Below are 17,502 nucleotides of genomic sequence, written 5' to 3'. Positions count from 1 at the left end.
AGCCGTTATTTAAAATTTGTTTAGAAATCTTAGAAATAATTTTATTTACGATGCTTTTGTGTATGCGTGAAAAAAATGAGTACACTAAATATCAAAATGAAAAAATAAATGAATGAATTAATGAATAAATGCATTCATAAATGAATGAACTATATGAACTTACAAAATATCAAAAGAACACACGCATACAAGAACAAATAAATATCGGTAAAACATTAGGCACAACATTTCTTAAGTACTTGACATATTCCTTTCATACGAAATCACTCGAAAATTTAGCAGGTAATATTGTAGATAACTGAATAGGTAGTAAATTAAAAGCAAGTGTGAATGAAAATGACTGCCTTTATCTAGGCAGAGCTAACAATATTCAAGGACACAAGAATATTATTGCTCGACAAGTGAGAATTAAAAATGAAATTGTAATTTTTGTTTAATTTAAATGCAAAACAAGTAACACAGTCCTAAGGGATTAAGTTCATCAGAACTTAAGTAGTATAGTAAAATTTTGTATAGAGCTAATATAACATAAAATTCGAAATTAAGGTAAATGTTATGTATATCTGTCTTTCATGTTTATTGTTCCCATAAATTTCGTTGAATTTCAGCAAGATGTAGCCGAGAAATAGCGCAAGAACAAATTTTACTCTATACAAAAATTGAGAAAAAATAATAATCAGGAACTATAACATCTGAATGTGTTGAATGGTGATACTATGATATGTGGAGGATATGCGATTGAATGATTTCTAGAAAGACTTAGCTGTGGTAAAATCAGTCAGCAACTGCAAAGAAATAGTGTTGAAATTGTTTTTATGTTCTCTATACAACATACCTACCGCCTTCGTGGTCGAGAGGTTTGAGTCGATGACTTCTAATTCAGTTACCTCTCTGGCGTTGGTTGGATCCCCCGGAGATGTTTTGGTAGTTTAGCACGGAGGAAGGTAGTCTAGTACTGGTGTAACTCTCCAGGAACGATGGTTAGGAAACTACCCGCCTATATGACTGAAATACTGTTAGGAAAAGGCGTTAAATGAAACAAAAAATAAAATAAAAACATACCTAATCGGGGGCTTTAACTCAAGTAATATGCGCATCTTCTGTTAGTATTAAATTTTTCTACAAAGTAGCTTCTTGGGAAAACCGCTTGTGTCACGAAAAGCTACTGGTTTTAAATCGTTTAAGAAATGTATATGTATATGTATATCCTACAATAAATGCACTACATTTCATAGAAAGTTATGAATAAGTTTAAGTTTAGACTATTGTATATACCCGTAGATAACAGAAACTTCAGATGACGGAAATTGACTTGTTATGAAAATAAACTTATTATGAAAATCAAAAGACGCAAAAATAATTAAAACGTTTAAAGCGAAAGGAGATGTCCTTCAGTACAGGGGTTCGGTACTCTATAAATAAATTTATGTATGCATGTATGGACAGTTTGCAATCTGGTTGATGTATAGAAATTTATGATTTTAATTCTCGTATTTTCTTCGACGTATAGAAACATTAAGGATACAATTTTATAGAAAATACGCATATATTAGCTTTTGAATGCAATATTTTTATTGTTCTATGAATTCAAAAACCTTTAATACTAGAAAACTTTAAATAAGAAGAAATCATAAAACCTGTATACGTATTTTGTGTAAAATATTTTTCAATTAAGATTTATGCCTTATGTTATTTGAAGTAAAATAAGAATAATCCATTATCTTATTTCTAGATTCGAGGTAAATCATCGACAAATAAAAAAGGAAACCAAAAGTAGAACATTTTGCTTAAATCAGGAAATTAAAATGATTTAAAAGGGAGGAAACATTTTCGTTTATTCCTTATGAACTTAAATACCATTACTTTCCCTTTATCATACTGGAATATTTTATAAATTCATTTTGAAATGTACAATAAGCCCATGTACACGGATAAATATCTATATAAGCATTTAAATGTATAATTAGAAAGTATGAATTATGTCGGTCTAAAAATACCGTAGCTAATTGATACTCTCGATAATTTAAATTTATTTGCTATATAAACTAAAACAACTATTTTAACATTTAATGACGCCATGAAAGTGCGAAAAAAATGTGCTTGTGAGGGAGAAAATTGAAATTATATAAGTTATATGTATTGACATTTACCAGTCTTGTTAAGGAATAGCACAGTCGGTTAAGTGATTACCTAATATATATACGAAAGGTATGTGGTTCGATCTCATCTTTTGCTATTGTTTAAAATCATATTCTTTCTTTATTTTTATGGCCAAACACTTACAAAATTATCCACATGGATATGAAACAACTTCAAGCACGGAATTGTCTCGTTTTGTATTGTGATTTACGGCACTAAAATGACATGTTTTGATTTTAATCAGAAAGTTAAATTTGAATTTTGAATAGTAAATCTTAAACAATGTTATCAAAAAAAAAGATAATATTTACAAAATAAGTGCAAAACATATCAAAAACAAAAAGCACAACCATAGCTTCAAAAATTTGAAAAAAGTAATAAATAAGAGAAAAAATAACTTGACATACGCGGTCTCGATCTTACAACACGTAAGGCATTTAGAAATTATAAATCCATACACTATAACAGTCAGCGTAACTATATCATAGAAACAAATTAAATCTAATAATATATTTTATCGCATTACGCTCAATACGTTTATATATTGTGACACTCACTATGCTCAATTATCTGATGTAAAAAATGAACAAACATGTATACAGCGTACAACTGCAATGTTTCAAAAATCCTTCTAATTGTTTGATTTAAAAAGGAGAGTGTCCTTTGTATGTGTATTAATGATTGCAGCGAAGTTCGAGGATTTTCTTCATACACAAAGCAATTTAAATAAAATTTTAAAATCACAATTATAAAGTTCAACATGTATCATACAAACAGTTAAAAGTAAAACATATCCTTATTTCAACATGTTTTTTATTATCTAAACACTGTTTCAAAATGTAGAGTACTTTATCCTTTTGATTGATGATGATACAATAATTCTTTTCTTGCAAAGAATGTGAATACTAGTTATTGATCAATTTGTGTAACAGCTTACAAATATGGAATTTTGCCGAATTATTTCGTCCTCTTATCTGAAGGGAACGCGCATAACATTTGAAAGCATTTTCTATATTATTCTCTTCTTCCATACACTGGCCGAGAAGATTGAGTGCTGTGTCCCTATGTCCGAGATTTGGTTCAACATCCATGGTTCTGGCAATGTTATTGAGAGCCCTCTGTTTATCATCTTGTCTTCCTAGTCGGGAATATGTCTTGTACTGCAAGAAGTAGAGGTAAGGGAGAGAATCTACAACAGCCATGTTCATCCATTTATCATCTCTACTTCTGTAAGCATGGTCTTCCTGTGTTGATCTAAACATTTCATGTTGAAGTTCTAATGGACAACAGTTTCTTTCACATCGTATAAAATAGACACATGATGCTGTTATATGTTTAAACAGTCTGCATTCTTCGTTTGATTCATAACATAATCCTTTGAATTTGTCTCTTATTGAATAGTGTTTGAAACTGTAACACCAACATATCGGTTCAACAACACTTAAATCATAACACTCCTCAATATTTTTCAGGATAAGTTCAGTCCTCTCAATATCTCCGGTACAATAGAAAAAAGATGCTAGTTTCAGTTTACCAGATGCTACATCGGAGTCAAGTCCTAATGACAGGAATTCAAGAGCCTTTTTGTATGTTAAATGGTCTTGTTGGTTAATATTTGAAGATGATAGAATAGACCCACGTGAACTACATAAATATCGTGTTATCAAACGGTAAGCTTTTCTATCTATGTTTGTGTAATTCTCAATATGGTGATATGACATAAATGTTAAAAGTTTTTGCATCGCAAGTCTTGGTGACAAATCGTTCATTTCACTTAACAGACATTTGAAGAATGAGCTTATATCACGGGTAATATATTTTAGTAATTGCCCGGCAATGAGAGTTGGTATAAAATGTGGATGAATTGGTTCAAAACCATTTAAACTGGACTGTAGATATTTATCAATGTTGTCGCATTTAATTTCAAGTAATGCCCTTCCATCACTTTCGATTACATATCGAAGATTTTCAAGTATTAACGGCTTTGTTTCCGGGAGAAAACGTCCACTCATCAAGTTGTTTTGTGTGATGAAGAAATGAGGACAGTATTCATTTTGAACACAGTTGTACAGTGTTGATAAACAAAATGATAGACAAATAAAGAGGGTAATTTCTTTCCATGCGTCAGATCTAGTATATGAAATACAATGTAACAAAACTGTTTTACACATGAAACTTGAAATGTTGTCGGGAAATCTTAGAGTTATAAATGTTTTCAAAATCATTTTCATCAAAACATAACATCTGATTTGTGTTATGTTAAGATTAAACATTAAATATCTCTCTGCAAATGATGTGGATATTCTCCATTCAAGTAGTTCATTTACACTTCCTGATTTTCCAACGCCAACAACAAAACATCGCGTGTTTCTACAGTACTGTACTATATCATTTGTTGGCCAATGCTCTTCTCTATGTTGATTTAGCCAATGCCCTGCTTGAACTGGTCTTTCGTGACAAGGAAAGGCAAGAACGTAATCATTATCTTCGACTCCAGGAACATCTCGAACAGATTGAGCAGGACCGTTTCTTACTGCATTTTCTAAAACATTAAACATTGTATTTTTTAACAATATTCTCCCCATTCTGTCCCTATATGAATTGTCATTAACTTCAACTACGAGTGGTAATGGAGCATCATCTCTTAACTCTTGTAACAAACAATACCCTGGTGAGACATACTCATCTTGTATCATCAACAAATTATGTTTACCATATTCCCATTCACTCCAGTCTTGTATCACATTATAATTGTTCATAGATATAAGGCAATCTAAGTCAGAATTTAATCCTATAGTTGTTGTACCTTCTATTTGACTACCGAAAAAGAACACATTCCTATCTTTACCGAGAAGCTGATGAGTTAACGTAAATAGTGATTCATTCAGTAGCATTAATCTTCTTCTTTTCATCATTATCTTTTCACTAACACCAATCCCATCCATCACTTGAGACATTCTAAGTGACAAATTGTGAGCGTAATCTGGTATTCTCGACATTCTATAATCAAACAGAAAATTATTTTAAAAAAAAGTTGTTAAGTTTTTAATACAATTCTTTAGAACATAAGTTTTTACGATAAATAAGAACAATTAATACTTTGAAATTAAGTCCTATCAAACACGGAAGTGACAAATTAAAACAATGTATTTATAAAGTGTAAATTTTATATATGATTTATCTATTTATAAAAGCTTAAAATGTCAAGAAAAAGGGAAAATAAAGTTATTTATCTTTACCTTAAATCGAAAGTTGTACAATACGAAATCGAAAGTTGGAATTTCCAATGGTACACACCTTAATTAGACAGGTTGAATGGTACTAAATAGTAAATCAATAAAGAACTAAATTTTAATCCTTCTTGTAGATTAATTAAAACTTGACTCTTACACAGACATTTTAAAAGTAATAATCGGTCTCTGGTGGCTATTTTCAGAGGATGAAATTATTGTTGGACGCTATCATATACATGTATAGAGACTTTGAAACTATCTCTATATTTCGAACTTGATTAAAGCAACCAGATTAGTAAATTTAGGAATGTTTCTAATCATTTTGACAAGAAAGTCAAATCTTTAATGCTTTTATTATAAATAACTTAACTACATGTACACTTTATTGGTAAAATATTTTTTTTTTCAATTAGGCAGTGATTATTCTTGGGTTACTCAGATAAGGATGATGTGAACAACGAAGATAGAAAAAATCAAATAAATCATTTCCGTGGTTCTACAAGTAAAATGTTATGAGATGCCTGGAAAATATGTAAAAATAAGATATAATGTCTATAAACAATGTATCCTTTATAATGATATGTTTTCTTTTATTTTACAAAATAACTAATTTCGCCTCTTATTTGTCAGGATGTTAAGCATTCACATCAGCATCATGCGATCTATTCCTTATTGTGTTATTGTTCCCGTACACTTTAGCTTTCTGTCAGCTGTTTGTTAATGAAGTAGCGTCCCGGAAACAATATCGCCGGACCGAATCAACAATATATCGGTCTTGTGCAAGAGTTGTACACCTAGACCGACAATCACTGTGTGTATCTGCTACATTTCATTCAATTTTGAAACAGTTCCATTTTATTCTGTGGGAAACATTCATGATTTCTGACAATCTGCCACTGAGGCATGCCTGTCTGCAACTATACCTCCTATTTAACTTTTCAGAGTTAAAATGCCTTCTATGATTTTGATTTATTAAATTAAATGCCTTTTCAAACGTTGAATTGCAAATTTAAACAAAATCACAGAAATTCATAGATAAACACATACTTTGTATGCATTCCGTCAAAATCTTGATCTTCGAGGTTCACGAAGACCTCGTTCTTAAATATGTCGAAATACATTTCCTTATAAAAAAAATTCGTTGCATGATTTTAACTTTATTTGTATGCACATACCCATGCTCATCTAAGTATAGGTTAAAGTTTATTACCTATTTACAAAATTAAATTGGTCAAGCGCGACTCAGCGGGGCGACCAATTTAATTTTGTAAATACGTACTAATCAATATAAAACACTAAGTGTTTGAAAATCATTTTTCCAATAGAAGTGTAGCATTTAAAATAACATTTACTTTGGTTTATCGGCTAAATTAAATCAATCATGTAAATCGACAGTTTTAAAAAATGTTATATCAAATACTTAACTGGTAAGTGTTGCGCTGCTCTTGACAAATTTAATTTCGTAAATGCTTACCAATATTCACATCAAAACGCTTTCATTTTTGGATCGATGTCACAATACAAAGGAATATTCTGGAAAACAGAGTGAGCGAATTATCTGAAATATTGCAATAAAGTGTTTTGCCAAAGCCTACAGACAAATTACAATATGTATATTCATTTTCATGGCAAAAACAACAGCGGAGTTCATTTAAGCTGTATGACCATGATAACCATGAATCGCTTACCTGAGCTGCACCACTAGAAAAAGCCACAATTTTAGTAATGTCTCATTGGGTCTGTCATCTTTTTCTAAAGTATCATAAATTTAAAAATTTTGTAGATGTTTGCCATTTCAAATGATTCATGACAAATATTTAATCTGTAGGCATTGAAAGTTTACAGAGTTAAACATAAATGTTCTGTCCTAAAATAGTTGCATGAGCTATGTCTTCGAGCTGTACTTTAAACGAAAAATTTGTTAATTCATTTTTGTTTTACCGAAGGAGTCTTGAATGTATTTTACTATACAAGTCTACATAAAATAAGTGACACCCGGGGCTGGTTCAATTTTGACAATAACTTTTGTAAAAAAACGCAATATGATGCTACATTCCAAATATCCGACCTTTAGACTGAGGAATCTTTAAGGTCATTTTTCTTATACAAGTCTTGTAGAAGTGACCCCGAAGGTAAGACCAATTTTAACTCAAGAGACATGATATATATTTTTTGTACAGATCTACTTTACAATGCAACATGCCAAATATCTAAGCTCTGGGCATTGCAGTCTGTAAGGTGTTATCCTTTATAATCCTATGTAGACTGAATTGACCCCTCAATGACCTCTAGTGTTGCCAAGCGACATGAATTATTTCATTCTATTAGAGAACCACACGGTGATGTTTCATGCCAAATATCTAAGCCCCGACCTGTGTAGTTTCTGAGGAGATTTTTATTTTAAGTTATTTTCATTTACCTGGGACCCACTTATGCATCAGACTGGAACCATTAAATATATAACATATGTAGAGGACCCAAGTATCACTCCCGTGAATTTGGTCAATATCAATCAAGTTGTTTAGGAGATTTTGTTTAGAGAAATTGTTGACGACGGACTACAAACGACGGAAAACTGCCATCACAAAAGCTCACATTTGAGCACAACGTGCTCAGGTTAACAAATGAAAACCAGGCACTGAAGTCATTACGATTAAAAAATACTGGCTAGTGCCGGAAGCCAAATATCTACAGTGTAAACTGGTAAATTTATTTTTTTATATTATTGTCCATATAGTTTACGCCAAACTGTATGCCCTTTTGGCCGTTTCAGTGGCCTTAAATTGACATCAGGCCGTTTTTGATACAACAGGTTTGGTTCAAATTAAGTAAAATCAGCTTTATGAATGCCTGAGAAAGTGCATTGGTTGCTATACCTTCATTGACCAAAATGTAGGGCATGATTAAAATAGCCAATTTAAAATGTACTTCTGATTGTAAGTTCTAAGCAGAATTGTTCAACTTGATTTTCAACTCAGGGTGCTATCACACGAACATCAAATTATAGACACACTACACATCACGAGGACACAAAAGCCTCTAATTGAAGACAAAAAAAGTTGAATGTTTATTTTCAAAACTTTATTTCTATAAAATAGTATAATGTATTATCCAGTATTGTTCTTTATCTCGGCTTTCTGTAACTTCTTGGGCGTGTATTTTCTCTTCGGTTTTTCATTCTGCAAATAAATATACATATATCTTATTTAACAAATTTCTTATAGTCAGTACTATGCCAATAAGTCAATTCTAAAATGGTCTTGCGAGATAAGTAATTTGAGCATGTTAGTGTATAAGGATTGGATACCAATTTAGCGGGTGCTAGTGAGCGTGAGAGATGTTGCATTTTTACATAACTTCTCATAAAGAGAACAATTAAACCGAGTCTGTATAATTATGTGGGTATAAGAGTCTGTAATTTGCATATGTGGGTTTAATGTCATTGTTACAGTTTTTCATGATCGTTTTCCGAGATCAAATAAAGAAATACAGTTGTTTACTGATACTGCAGGTGCAAAAGGCCTGGAATTTGGTATCTACTAGTATTTTGCCAAAAAATGAAGAAAAGTACCAATGCTTTTATGCACAAGCAGGCACCTCAGTAGATAAACAACCTTTCAGTTACTTACATTATCATGTATATCATTATTAATTATCATAAAAGATATAATAAACATAAATATATTCCTGTACATATAACTGTTTGTGCCTTTAACAACATTTATCTGATGTCTTAAAGATTAAAGTAATTAATCATAATTTTTTTACAACTGAAAATTGAATGTTTTTGTTTAGCCTATGCATCTATGCCACATTATTACTTTATTATTTGTAAACACCTTATAAATATTTAAATGCCCATTATGCCTCAGACATTCTTTTCTTTTTAGTATATCTTGTTGACTATAGTTACTTAATGACTTATGTTGCTCTGGCAATTAGTGCAGTTATAGTGATGTAGTATTTTTATTTTGTATTAAAGTTAAAACACTACTTCATTACATTTCAATGATTAAATAATTACACATTCAGTGCTTTCTTCAGGTCACGTGCATCTAACATGTTCTCAGACGTATTTAAATATGATATAAAAAAATATATTGGCACAAGAAGCTAAAACCTTTATAGTATCACTAAGCTGTTGTAATGTTTCTTCATATTTCGGTAGTAATGGTTATGAACACATCTGCGGATGATTCTTAATTCAAAATTTCACCATTTTCGTGTTAAATGTTGAATTCTGCTTAAGTCGGTGCTAGGGGACGTGGACGGTCACTTGCACTTTCCAGTACCGTTCATGAACAGGCTCAATCAAACCGAGCCTGCAACATTTTCAATTGTGTTGTGTTGGACCTTCTTTAGGGATTCTGTTTATCTCTTTTTTAACATCTTCTTTTGAAATTTTCAAATGTCGTAATGTACCTTTACCAGCTTCTCTTACCATCTTCTTGAAGTGGAAAAACTAAAAATCTAACAAAATGAAAGTCTTATCAAGTGTATTGCTTAGTCCTTTTTAGGGATTTGAACATTGCAGTTAAAGCATTTGTGAAATCTAATTATAAATGACTTTTAAAAACTAGAAGTTTACAACCATTTTATAGCAACAGATTATAACAGCATATTAAATTAGTGTAGTACTCAGCTAAAAACGACAACAACATTATCAGCCACAACAACAACAAACAAAATACTGTGTTCAGGCGCGGTGTCATAAATGATGCCTTAACACACTTCAAACTCATTTTCATCTGGTTACATGTACATTAATTATATTACCAAAAACAACTGTACGATTTTATACTAGTGTTATATGTTCTTGACGAGGGCCGAGGGAAGTGGAAATCTAGTAGATCTAAGTCTGTACGTGTTAGATGACAAAACTTTCAATACTTTCTGTGTACTTACTGGCCATTGATTCTTACCTTGAAAGTAAAGTGAACACCATGAAATTATGGAACCAGCCTATATTTTTTTTTACAGAACATTGCTGTTAAAATGTCGTTTTCGGAAGTTTTCATATGAACATATAGGCCAAATTAAAACTGTTTAATAGAACTTCTAAAAATATGATGAAAAAGATCAACAAGGAAATGCGGCATGTTGTTAGAATATGCCTTAAAATTTATCATGTTGTTAGAATATGATAATAGAAACATTTTAAGCGAAACAAAATAAGGGTCACCGTTCTCGTCATTGAGTTCACTGTATATTAATTCGAGTTTTTTTACTTCATTCAAGGACAGATAATTCACAATAAAGGTAAACAATACCTGAGTTTTTCTTATTTTCATGTTGTTCACTTCAGAGTAAATGTACGAAAAAAGAGCGGATTGGCTCCATTCTTCTCCAAACCTTTGGCCCTTTTCCCTTAAACATGACATATTCTTATGAGAATTCTGACATTCTGAATCCTGAGATCATGGGTTTGAGCCTAAATGGGGTCTCGCTTATATGTCGTCATATGACCCAGATAGAAAATAGTTCCAGGAATCGACTTGAGAGTGGTATAAATAAACTTCAAGTTGTTTGAATAAATATGTTTCAACTAAGTCAGCTTTCTTCATAAGAAAGCGATACATTTGTATATGTTTATTTCGGAGTAAACATTACACCAGTGTTAGAGAAGGTGGAGACACATTGTCGGTTACCTCAGATATTGTTGTAATTAATGGATGGGGAGCGTATAATATATTCGTTGTTGATTACCAAAAACGATTAAAACATTTTCAGAAAATTCAAAGACAGCACTGAGTATTGTATATTCAATTCAACAAAAAATTAAAGAGTATGCATTTGAAAACTTTGCGGATTATTTGAATAGGGAATACCATTGAACAAGATGACAGAAATAAAATCTGGCAGCTGTAAAATAAGGCCACATTCATCATTTCTATGTTGTTATATTTATTTGTTCCTCGAGTTCATTGATTCTAACAATGCACAAATTGATATGTTATTTAAGCCTTAACCTACTAAAGCCAAAAGTGATCCACCTTTTTCACCAGGATAGAGGCATGCCCACCTGTGGAAACCGAAAGTGATCAGCTTTTTCTAATAGTATTGAAACAAGTCATCCTGCTGAAATCAAGTGTTACCAGCCTTTGCCACCAGTATTGAGTCACGACAGCGTGCTGAAACCGCAATAGATTAGCCATTGCCATTTAGAAAGAGACAGACAAGCCTTCTGAAACAAAAAGTGATCACTTATTGCCACCAGTAAAGAGCCAGTCCAACCTTTAGTCAAAACCAAAAGTGATGAATTATTTACATTACGATAGAGCCAGGTTTGACTTTTCAAAAAAAAAAAGTGATCAGTTATTGCAAACAGTAAAGAGCCAGTCCAGCCTGCTGAAACCGATAGTGATCAGCCTTTACAACCAGTATATAAGGCAGTCTAGCCTCCTGAAAACGAATGTGATCAGCCTTTGCAACCAGTATAAAGGCAGTCTAGCCTCCTGAAACCGAAAGTGATCAGCCTTTACCACCAGTATATAAGGCAGGCTAGCCTCCTGAAAACGAATGTGATCAGCCTTTACCACCAGTATAAAGGCAGGCTAGCCTCCTGAAACAGAAAGTGATCAGTCTTTACCACCAGTATAAAGGCAGGCTAGCCTCCTGAAACAGAAAATGATCAGCCTTTGCAACCAGTATAAAGGCAGGCTAGCCTCCTGAAACCGAAAGTGATTAGCCTTTGCCACAAGTAAAGAGCCAGTCCAGCTTTCAGAAACCGAAAATGATCAGTACTTACCGCACATATAGAACCAGGCCAGCCCATCGGAACCGCAAGTTATCAGCCTTTGCCACAGGCATAGAACCAGGCATGCCTGTTGAAACCGAAAGTTGTCAGTCTTTGCCATTAGTATAGAGTTAGGCAAGTTTGCTGAAACCGAAAGTGATCAGCCTTTGCCATAAGTATAGAATCGGGCCAGGTTGCTGAAACTGAAAGTTGTCAGCCTTTGCCATAAGTATAGATTAAGACAAGTTTGCTGAAACCGATAGTTGTCAGCCTTTGCCATAAGTATAGGCAGGCCAGATTGCCTAAATCGAAAGTTGTCAGCCTCTGCCACCAGTATAGAGCCAGGCCAGCTTGCTGAAACCGAAAATTGTCAGCCTTTGAGCCAGGTCAGCTTGCTGAAACCGAAAGTGATTAGACTAAGCCATAAGCATAGAGTCAGACCGGCTTGCTGAAACCGAAAGTTGTCAGCCTTTGCCATAAGTATAGAGCCAGGCCAGCTTGCTGAAACCGAAAATTGTCAGCCTTTGAGCCAGACCAGTTTGCTGAAACCGAAAGTTGACAGCCTTTGTTATAATAATAGAGCCAGGCCAGCTTGCTGAAACCGAAAGTGATCAGCCATTGCCATAAATATAGAGTCAGACCGGCTTGCTGAAACCGAAAGTTGTCAGCCTTTGCCATAAGTATAGAGTCAGACCAGCTTGTTTAAACCGAAAGTTGTCAGCCTTTGCCATAAGTATGGAGCCAGGCCAGTTTTCTGAAACCGGAAGTGATCAGCCTTTGTCATAAGTACAGAGTCAGACCAGCTTGCCGAAACCGAAAGTTGTCAGCCTTTGCCATAAGTATAGAGTCAAGCCAGCTTGCTGAAACTGAAAGTTGTCAGCCTTTGCCACAAGTAAAGAACCAGGCCAGTTTGCTGAAACTGACAGTGACCAGCCTTTGCCATAAGTATAGAGTCAGGCCAGCTTGTTGAAACCGAAAGTTGTTAGCCTTTGCTATAGGTATAGAGCCAGGCCAGCTTGCAGAAACCGAAAGTTGCCAGCCTTTGCCATAAGTATAGAGCCAGACCAGTTTGCTGAAACTGACAGTGACCAGCCTTTGCCATAAGTATAAAGTCAGGCCAGCTTGTTGAAACCGAAAGTTGTTAGCCTTTGCTATAGGTATAGAGCCAGGCCAGCTTGCAGAAACCGAAAGTTGTCAGCCTTTGTCATAAGTATAAAGCCAGGCCAGTAACTTTCAGTTTTATGATGTATCTGAAATATCAAGACTTTTATCCTCAAGTAATGAAATAAATGAAATTTTTTTGAAAATCTAAAGCATTTTCGGACAAAATACTTAATCATAGAGCCACGCAGATACTTTTAAACATATAACTCTGGAGTACATGCATAAAGTATACAACAACTCTTAATTGTGGGTAACTGTTTTAATAGACTCACATAGAAATTCAGTAACAGATAAATCTGGAATACAGAATACAAGTTGTGCTCCTTACATTTAAAATACATGATATTTGAAGTGCTGATAAACTAACATCAAACATGAAATAAAATGAAAAAAAAAATGTACAATTATATTATAACAAAATGTTAAAATATTGTCAACAACCTGGCTTAACTGTCACTACTGAAAAAAATAGATTGAACTGTTCGTAAGACACAATATAAAAGTATATATATATATTAGCAATTTTATATGATTTCATACTCAACATCTGACACAAATACAAAGACTGACAATAATTGGTAAATAACATTCATTATTTGAATTTCACATGTTCCCAGTGCCTGACACTTCTTAAAGCTACTTATTACAAATTGGTTTGTCCTAAATCCTTCGTTGGTCAGAATATTAGTAATCATCTATTATGTGTTAAATATTGCTTTCTTCTTTGTAAGAAATCCGTTACAATGTCAGTGCGTTTTTTGATAAAGTGTATATCTTCATCTAATATTATTCAAAATGCAACAATGTAACGTTTTATTATTCATCTAAATGGACACGTATTATGTAAGATTATACTTTCACACACCGCCTCTGATATTACAACGATGACATACTTGAAATAACATTGTGTTTGAATTGACAGTGAATTGGCGAAATATCCCACCATTAATAAAGCACTCTGGAACTGCAATGATTAAACACTGATACCTTATTTCTATCTAAACTGATCATGTTCAAAACTATAGAATAAGTGACTCATATAAGATAGTTTCTGGGCAAACATTGTGACTTTATTACAATGACAATGCATAAAACACACTGTACATGAATGTTCAGTGCTTTTGTCAAATGTCCTCGGTATCTATTTAAAGGATTATTGTTTGTCTGTTTATTGTTATACTTCCTATTATCTTCCACGATATCTTGTTTTGCAGAAAATAAAATAAACTAATTCACAATGGCCATGTACATCCAATGGCTTCTTTCGTTCTGTACTTAAGATCTTTTTGTGTCAATCAAAGCATTTTTGCCTTGTTATGAAAAGTTTAACAAAACCATACCCACGCTGTTGTTATAAAGGATAGCTCTGTATGTCCATACTGGTTTATACACGTAACTAACAAATCTAATTATAAATAGACGCTAAAAGTCTAAATATATGAAACTTTGCAGCATTATGTCTACTTCGTATTTTTAACGACATCAGAAAGCATTTTAAAGCATCGTCTTTGCGGTATTCTTGTTCCATACACTGTCCTAGAAGATTCAGTGCTGTTTCCCTGTGTCCGAGATTTGGTTCAACATCTATGGTTCTGGCAATGTTAGAGAGAGCTCTTTGTTTATCATCTTGTCTTCCTAGCTGGGAATATGTCTTGTACTGCAAGAAATAGAGGTAAGGGAGAGAATCTACAACAGCCATGTCCATCCATTTATCATCTTCACTTCTGTAAGCAAGGTCTTCCTGTGTTGATCTAAACATTTCATGTTGAAGTTCTAATGGACAACAGTTTATTTCACATCGTATAAAACAGACACATGATGCTGTTATATGTTTAAGCAGTGTGCATTCTTCATTTGATTCATAACATAATCTGTTGAAACTATCTCTTAGTGGAAAATGTTTGAAACTGTAACACTCACACACTGGTTCAACAACATTTAGATCATAACACTCTTCGATTTTTTTCAGGATAAGTTTAGTCCTCTCAATGTCTCTGGTACAATAGAATATTGATGCTAGTTTCAGTTTACCAGATGCTATATCGGAGTCAAGTCCTAATGACATGAATGAAAGAGCATTTTTGTATGTTAAATGGTCTTGTTTGTAAATGTTTGAAGATGCTAGAATAGATCCAAGTGTACTACATATATGTCGTGTTAACAAACGGTAAGCTTTTCTATCTATAGTTGTGAAATTCTCATTATGGTGATTTGACATAAATGTTAAAAGTTTTTGAATTGTAAGTGTTGGTGATAAATCATACATTTTCAATTGGATCATTTGAAATTGTTCACTTATAATATGGCATATTTGTTTTAGTAAATGTCCAGCAATAAGAGTTGGAATCAAATGTGCATGTACCGGTTCAAAACTGTTTAACCTTGACTGAAGAAATAAACCAAGGCAGTCGCATTCAATTTCGAGTAATGCCCTCCCATTACTTTCGATTACATAGCGAAGAGTTTCAAGAATTAACGGCTTCGCTTCCGGAGAAAATCGTCCGCTCATCAAGTTATTTTGTGTGATGATGAAATGAGGACAGTATTCATTTTGAACACAGTTGTAAAGTGTCGATATACAAAATAATAGACAAGTAAACAGGGTACTTTCCTTCCATGCGTCAGATCTTGTATATGAAATACAATGTAACAAAACGGTTTTACACATGAAACTTGAAATGCTGTTGGGGAACATTTGAGTAATAAAAGTTTTCAGTATCATTTTCATCAAAACATAACATCTGATTTGTGTTATGTTAAGATTAAACATTACAAATCGCTCTGCAAATGATGTTGATATTCTCCATTCAAATATTTCATTTGCACTTCCTGTTTTTCCAACGCCTACAACAAAACATCGCGTGTTTCTACAGTACTGTATCATATCACTTGTAGGCCAATGCTCTTCTCTATGTTGATTTAGCCAATGCCCTGCTTGAATTGGTTTTAAATGACAGGGAAAGGCAAAAACATGATCATTATCACTGAACCCAGGAACATCTTGTTGTGAATGGGCTGGACCGTGTCTTATTAATTCATTACTTCCAAACTTATTTAAGAATGTATTTTTTAACAATATTCTCCCTTTTCTGTCTCTATATGAATGGTCATTAACTTCAACTACGAGCGGTAGTGGAGCATCATCTCTTAACTCTTGTAACAAACAGTACCCTGGTGAGACATAATCATCTTGTATCATCAAATAATTAATTTTACCGTATACCCATTCACTCCAGTCTTGTATCACATTATATGTGTTCAAAGATATAAGAAAATCTGCGTCAGATCGCAATCCTATAGTTGTTGTACCTTCTATTTGACTACCGAAGACGAACGCATTCACATCATTACCGAGTAGCTGATGAGGTAACGTAAATAGTGATTCATTCAGTAGCCATGACCTCCTTCTTTTCATCACAATCTTCTCGCTAACACCAATCCCATCCATCACTTGAGACATTTTAAGTGATAAATTGTGAGCGTAATCTGGTATTCTCGACATGCTAAAATAAAACAGAAATTCGTTTGTTATATAAAATTTTCTGTATTTCTTCAAACAATAGATTAGATTTCACGATAAATAAACAACAATTTATACTTTGAAATGAATCCTAGTAAAACACGGAAGTGACACATTAAAAACAATATATTTATAAAGTGTAAATTTTACAAATGATTTAACTATTTATAAAAACTTATCATTTCAAATAAAAAGGGAAATAAAGTTATATATTTACCTTAAAATGAAATAGTACAATACGAAAACGAAAGTTGGAATTTCCAATAAATAAGACAGGTTGAATAGTACTAAATAGTAAATCAACAAAGTACTAAATATAAATCCTCTTTATACACAGACAATGGAAAAGAAATAATCCTCTATGGTGGGTATTTTATAGCATGAAATTATAATTGTTTGACAGGCTTCAAAAATATTTCTTATACATAGACTGTAGACATGTAGACATTTTATTTCTTACTTATACATATATTTTATTTTGAACTTTTATCAGAGAAACCGGATTAAAAAGAGTGTTACTTATCATTTTGACAAGTCTTTAAAGCTTTTATTATAAATAACTTTACTAGATGTAAACTTAATTCGTTACGTAATATTATATTTTGTTCAATTTGGCAGTCATCATTTTTGTATCAAATTACTCAGATAAGTATGATGTGACCAACGAAACAAGAAAAAGTTTATATCATTCTGTGGTTGTACAAGCAAAA

At 32.9% G+C, this 17,502-nt stretch overlaps 2 protein-coding genes across 2 annotated transcripts; both read right to left on the bottom strand.

Moving 5' to 3' along the window:
• Window positions 1-1,831: 1,831 nt before the first annotated feature.
• On the bottom strand, window positions 1,832-5,522 carry LOC132717414 (uncharacterized). The gene is made up of 2 exons (XM_060700876.1): window positions 5,379-5,522; window positions 1,832-5,139 (listed from the first exon to the last, which is right to left on the bottom strand). The coding sequence occupies exon 2, from the start codon at window positions 5,136-5,138 to the stop codon at window positions 3,045-3,047; it is 2,094 nt and encodes a 697-aa protein (XP_060556859.1). The 5' UTR covers window position 5,139; window positions 5,379-5,522; the 3' UTR covers window positions 1,832-3,044.
• A 7,990-nt stretch (window positions 5,523-13,512) lies between these two features.
• On the bottom strand, window positions 13,513-17,069 carry LOC132717413 (uncharacterized). The gene is made up of 2 exons (XM_060700875.1): window positions 17,010-17,069; window positions 13,513-16,775 (listed from the first exon to the last, which is right to left on the bottom strand). Exon 2 carries the CDS (start codon window positions 16,772-16,774, stop codon window positions 14,678-14,680), a length of 2,097 nt encoding a protein of 698 aa, XP_060556858.1. The 5' UTR covers window position 16,775; window positions 17,010-17,069; the 3' UTR covers window positions 13,513-14,677.
• Window positions 17,070-17,502: the final 433 nt, after the last annotated feature.

This window comes from Ruditapes philippinarum, unplaced genomic scaffold (genome assembly GCF_026571515.1).
Source record: "Ruditapes philippinarum isolate M1 unplaced genomic scaffold, ASM2657151v2 ctg5994_1_1_1_1, whole genome shotgun sequence".
Lineage (NCBI taxonomy): Eukaryota > Metazoa > Mollusca > Bivalvia > Venerida > Veneridae > Ruditapes > Ruditapes philippinarum.
Note: the sequence above shows the minus strand (reverse complement) of the source record. Positions and strands in the feature narration are given on the sequence as shown.

What these genes read in the sequence shown, in the direction of transcription:
- LOC132717414 (XM_060700876.1), bottom strand. Translation starts at nt 5,138, where the DNA reads ATGTCGAGAATACCAGATTACGCTCACAATTTGTCACTTAGAATGTCT.
- LOC132717413 (XM_060700875.1), bottom strand. Translation starts at nt 16,774, where the DNA reads ATGTCGAGAATACCAGATTACGCTCACAATTTATCACTTAAAATGTCT.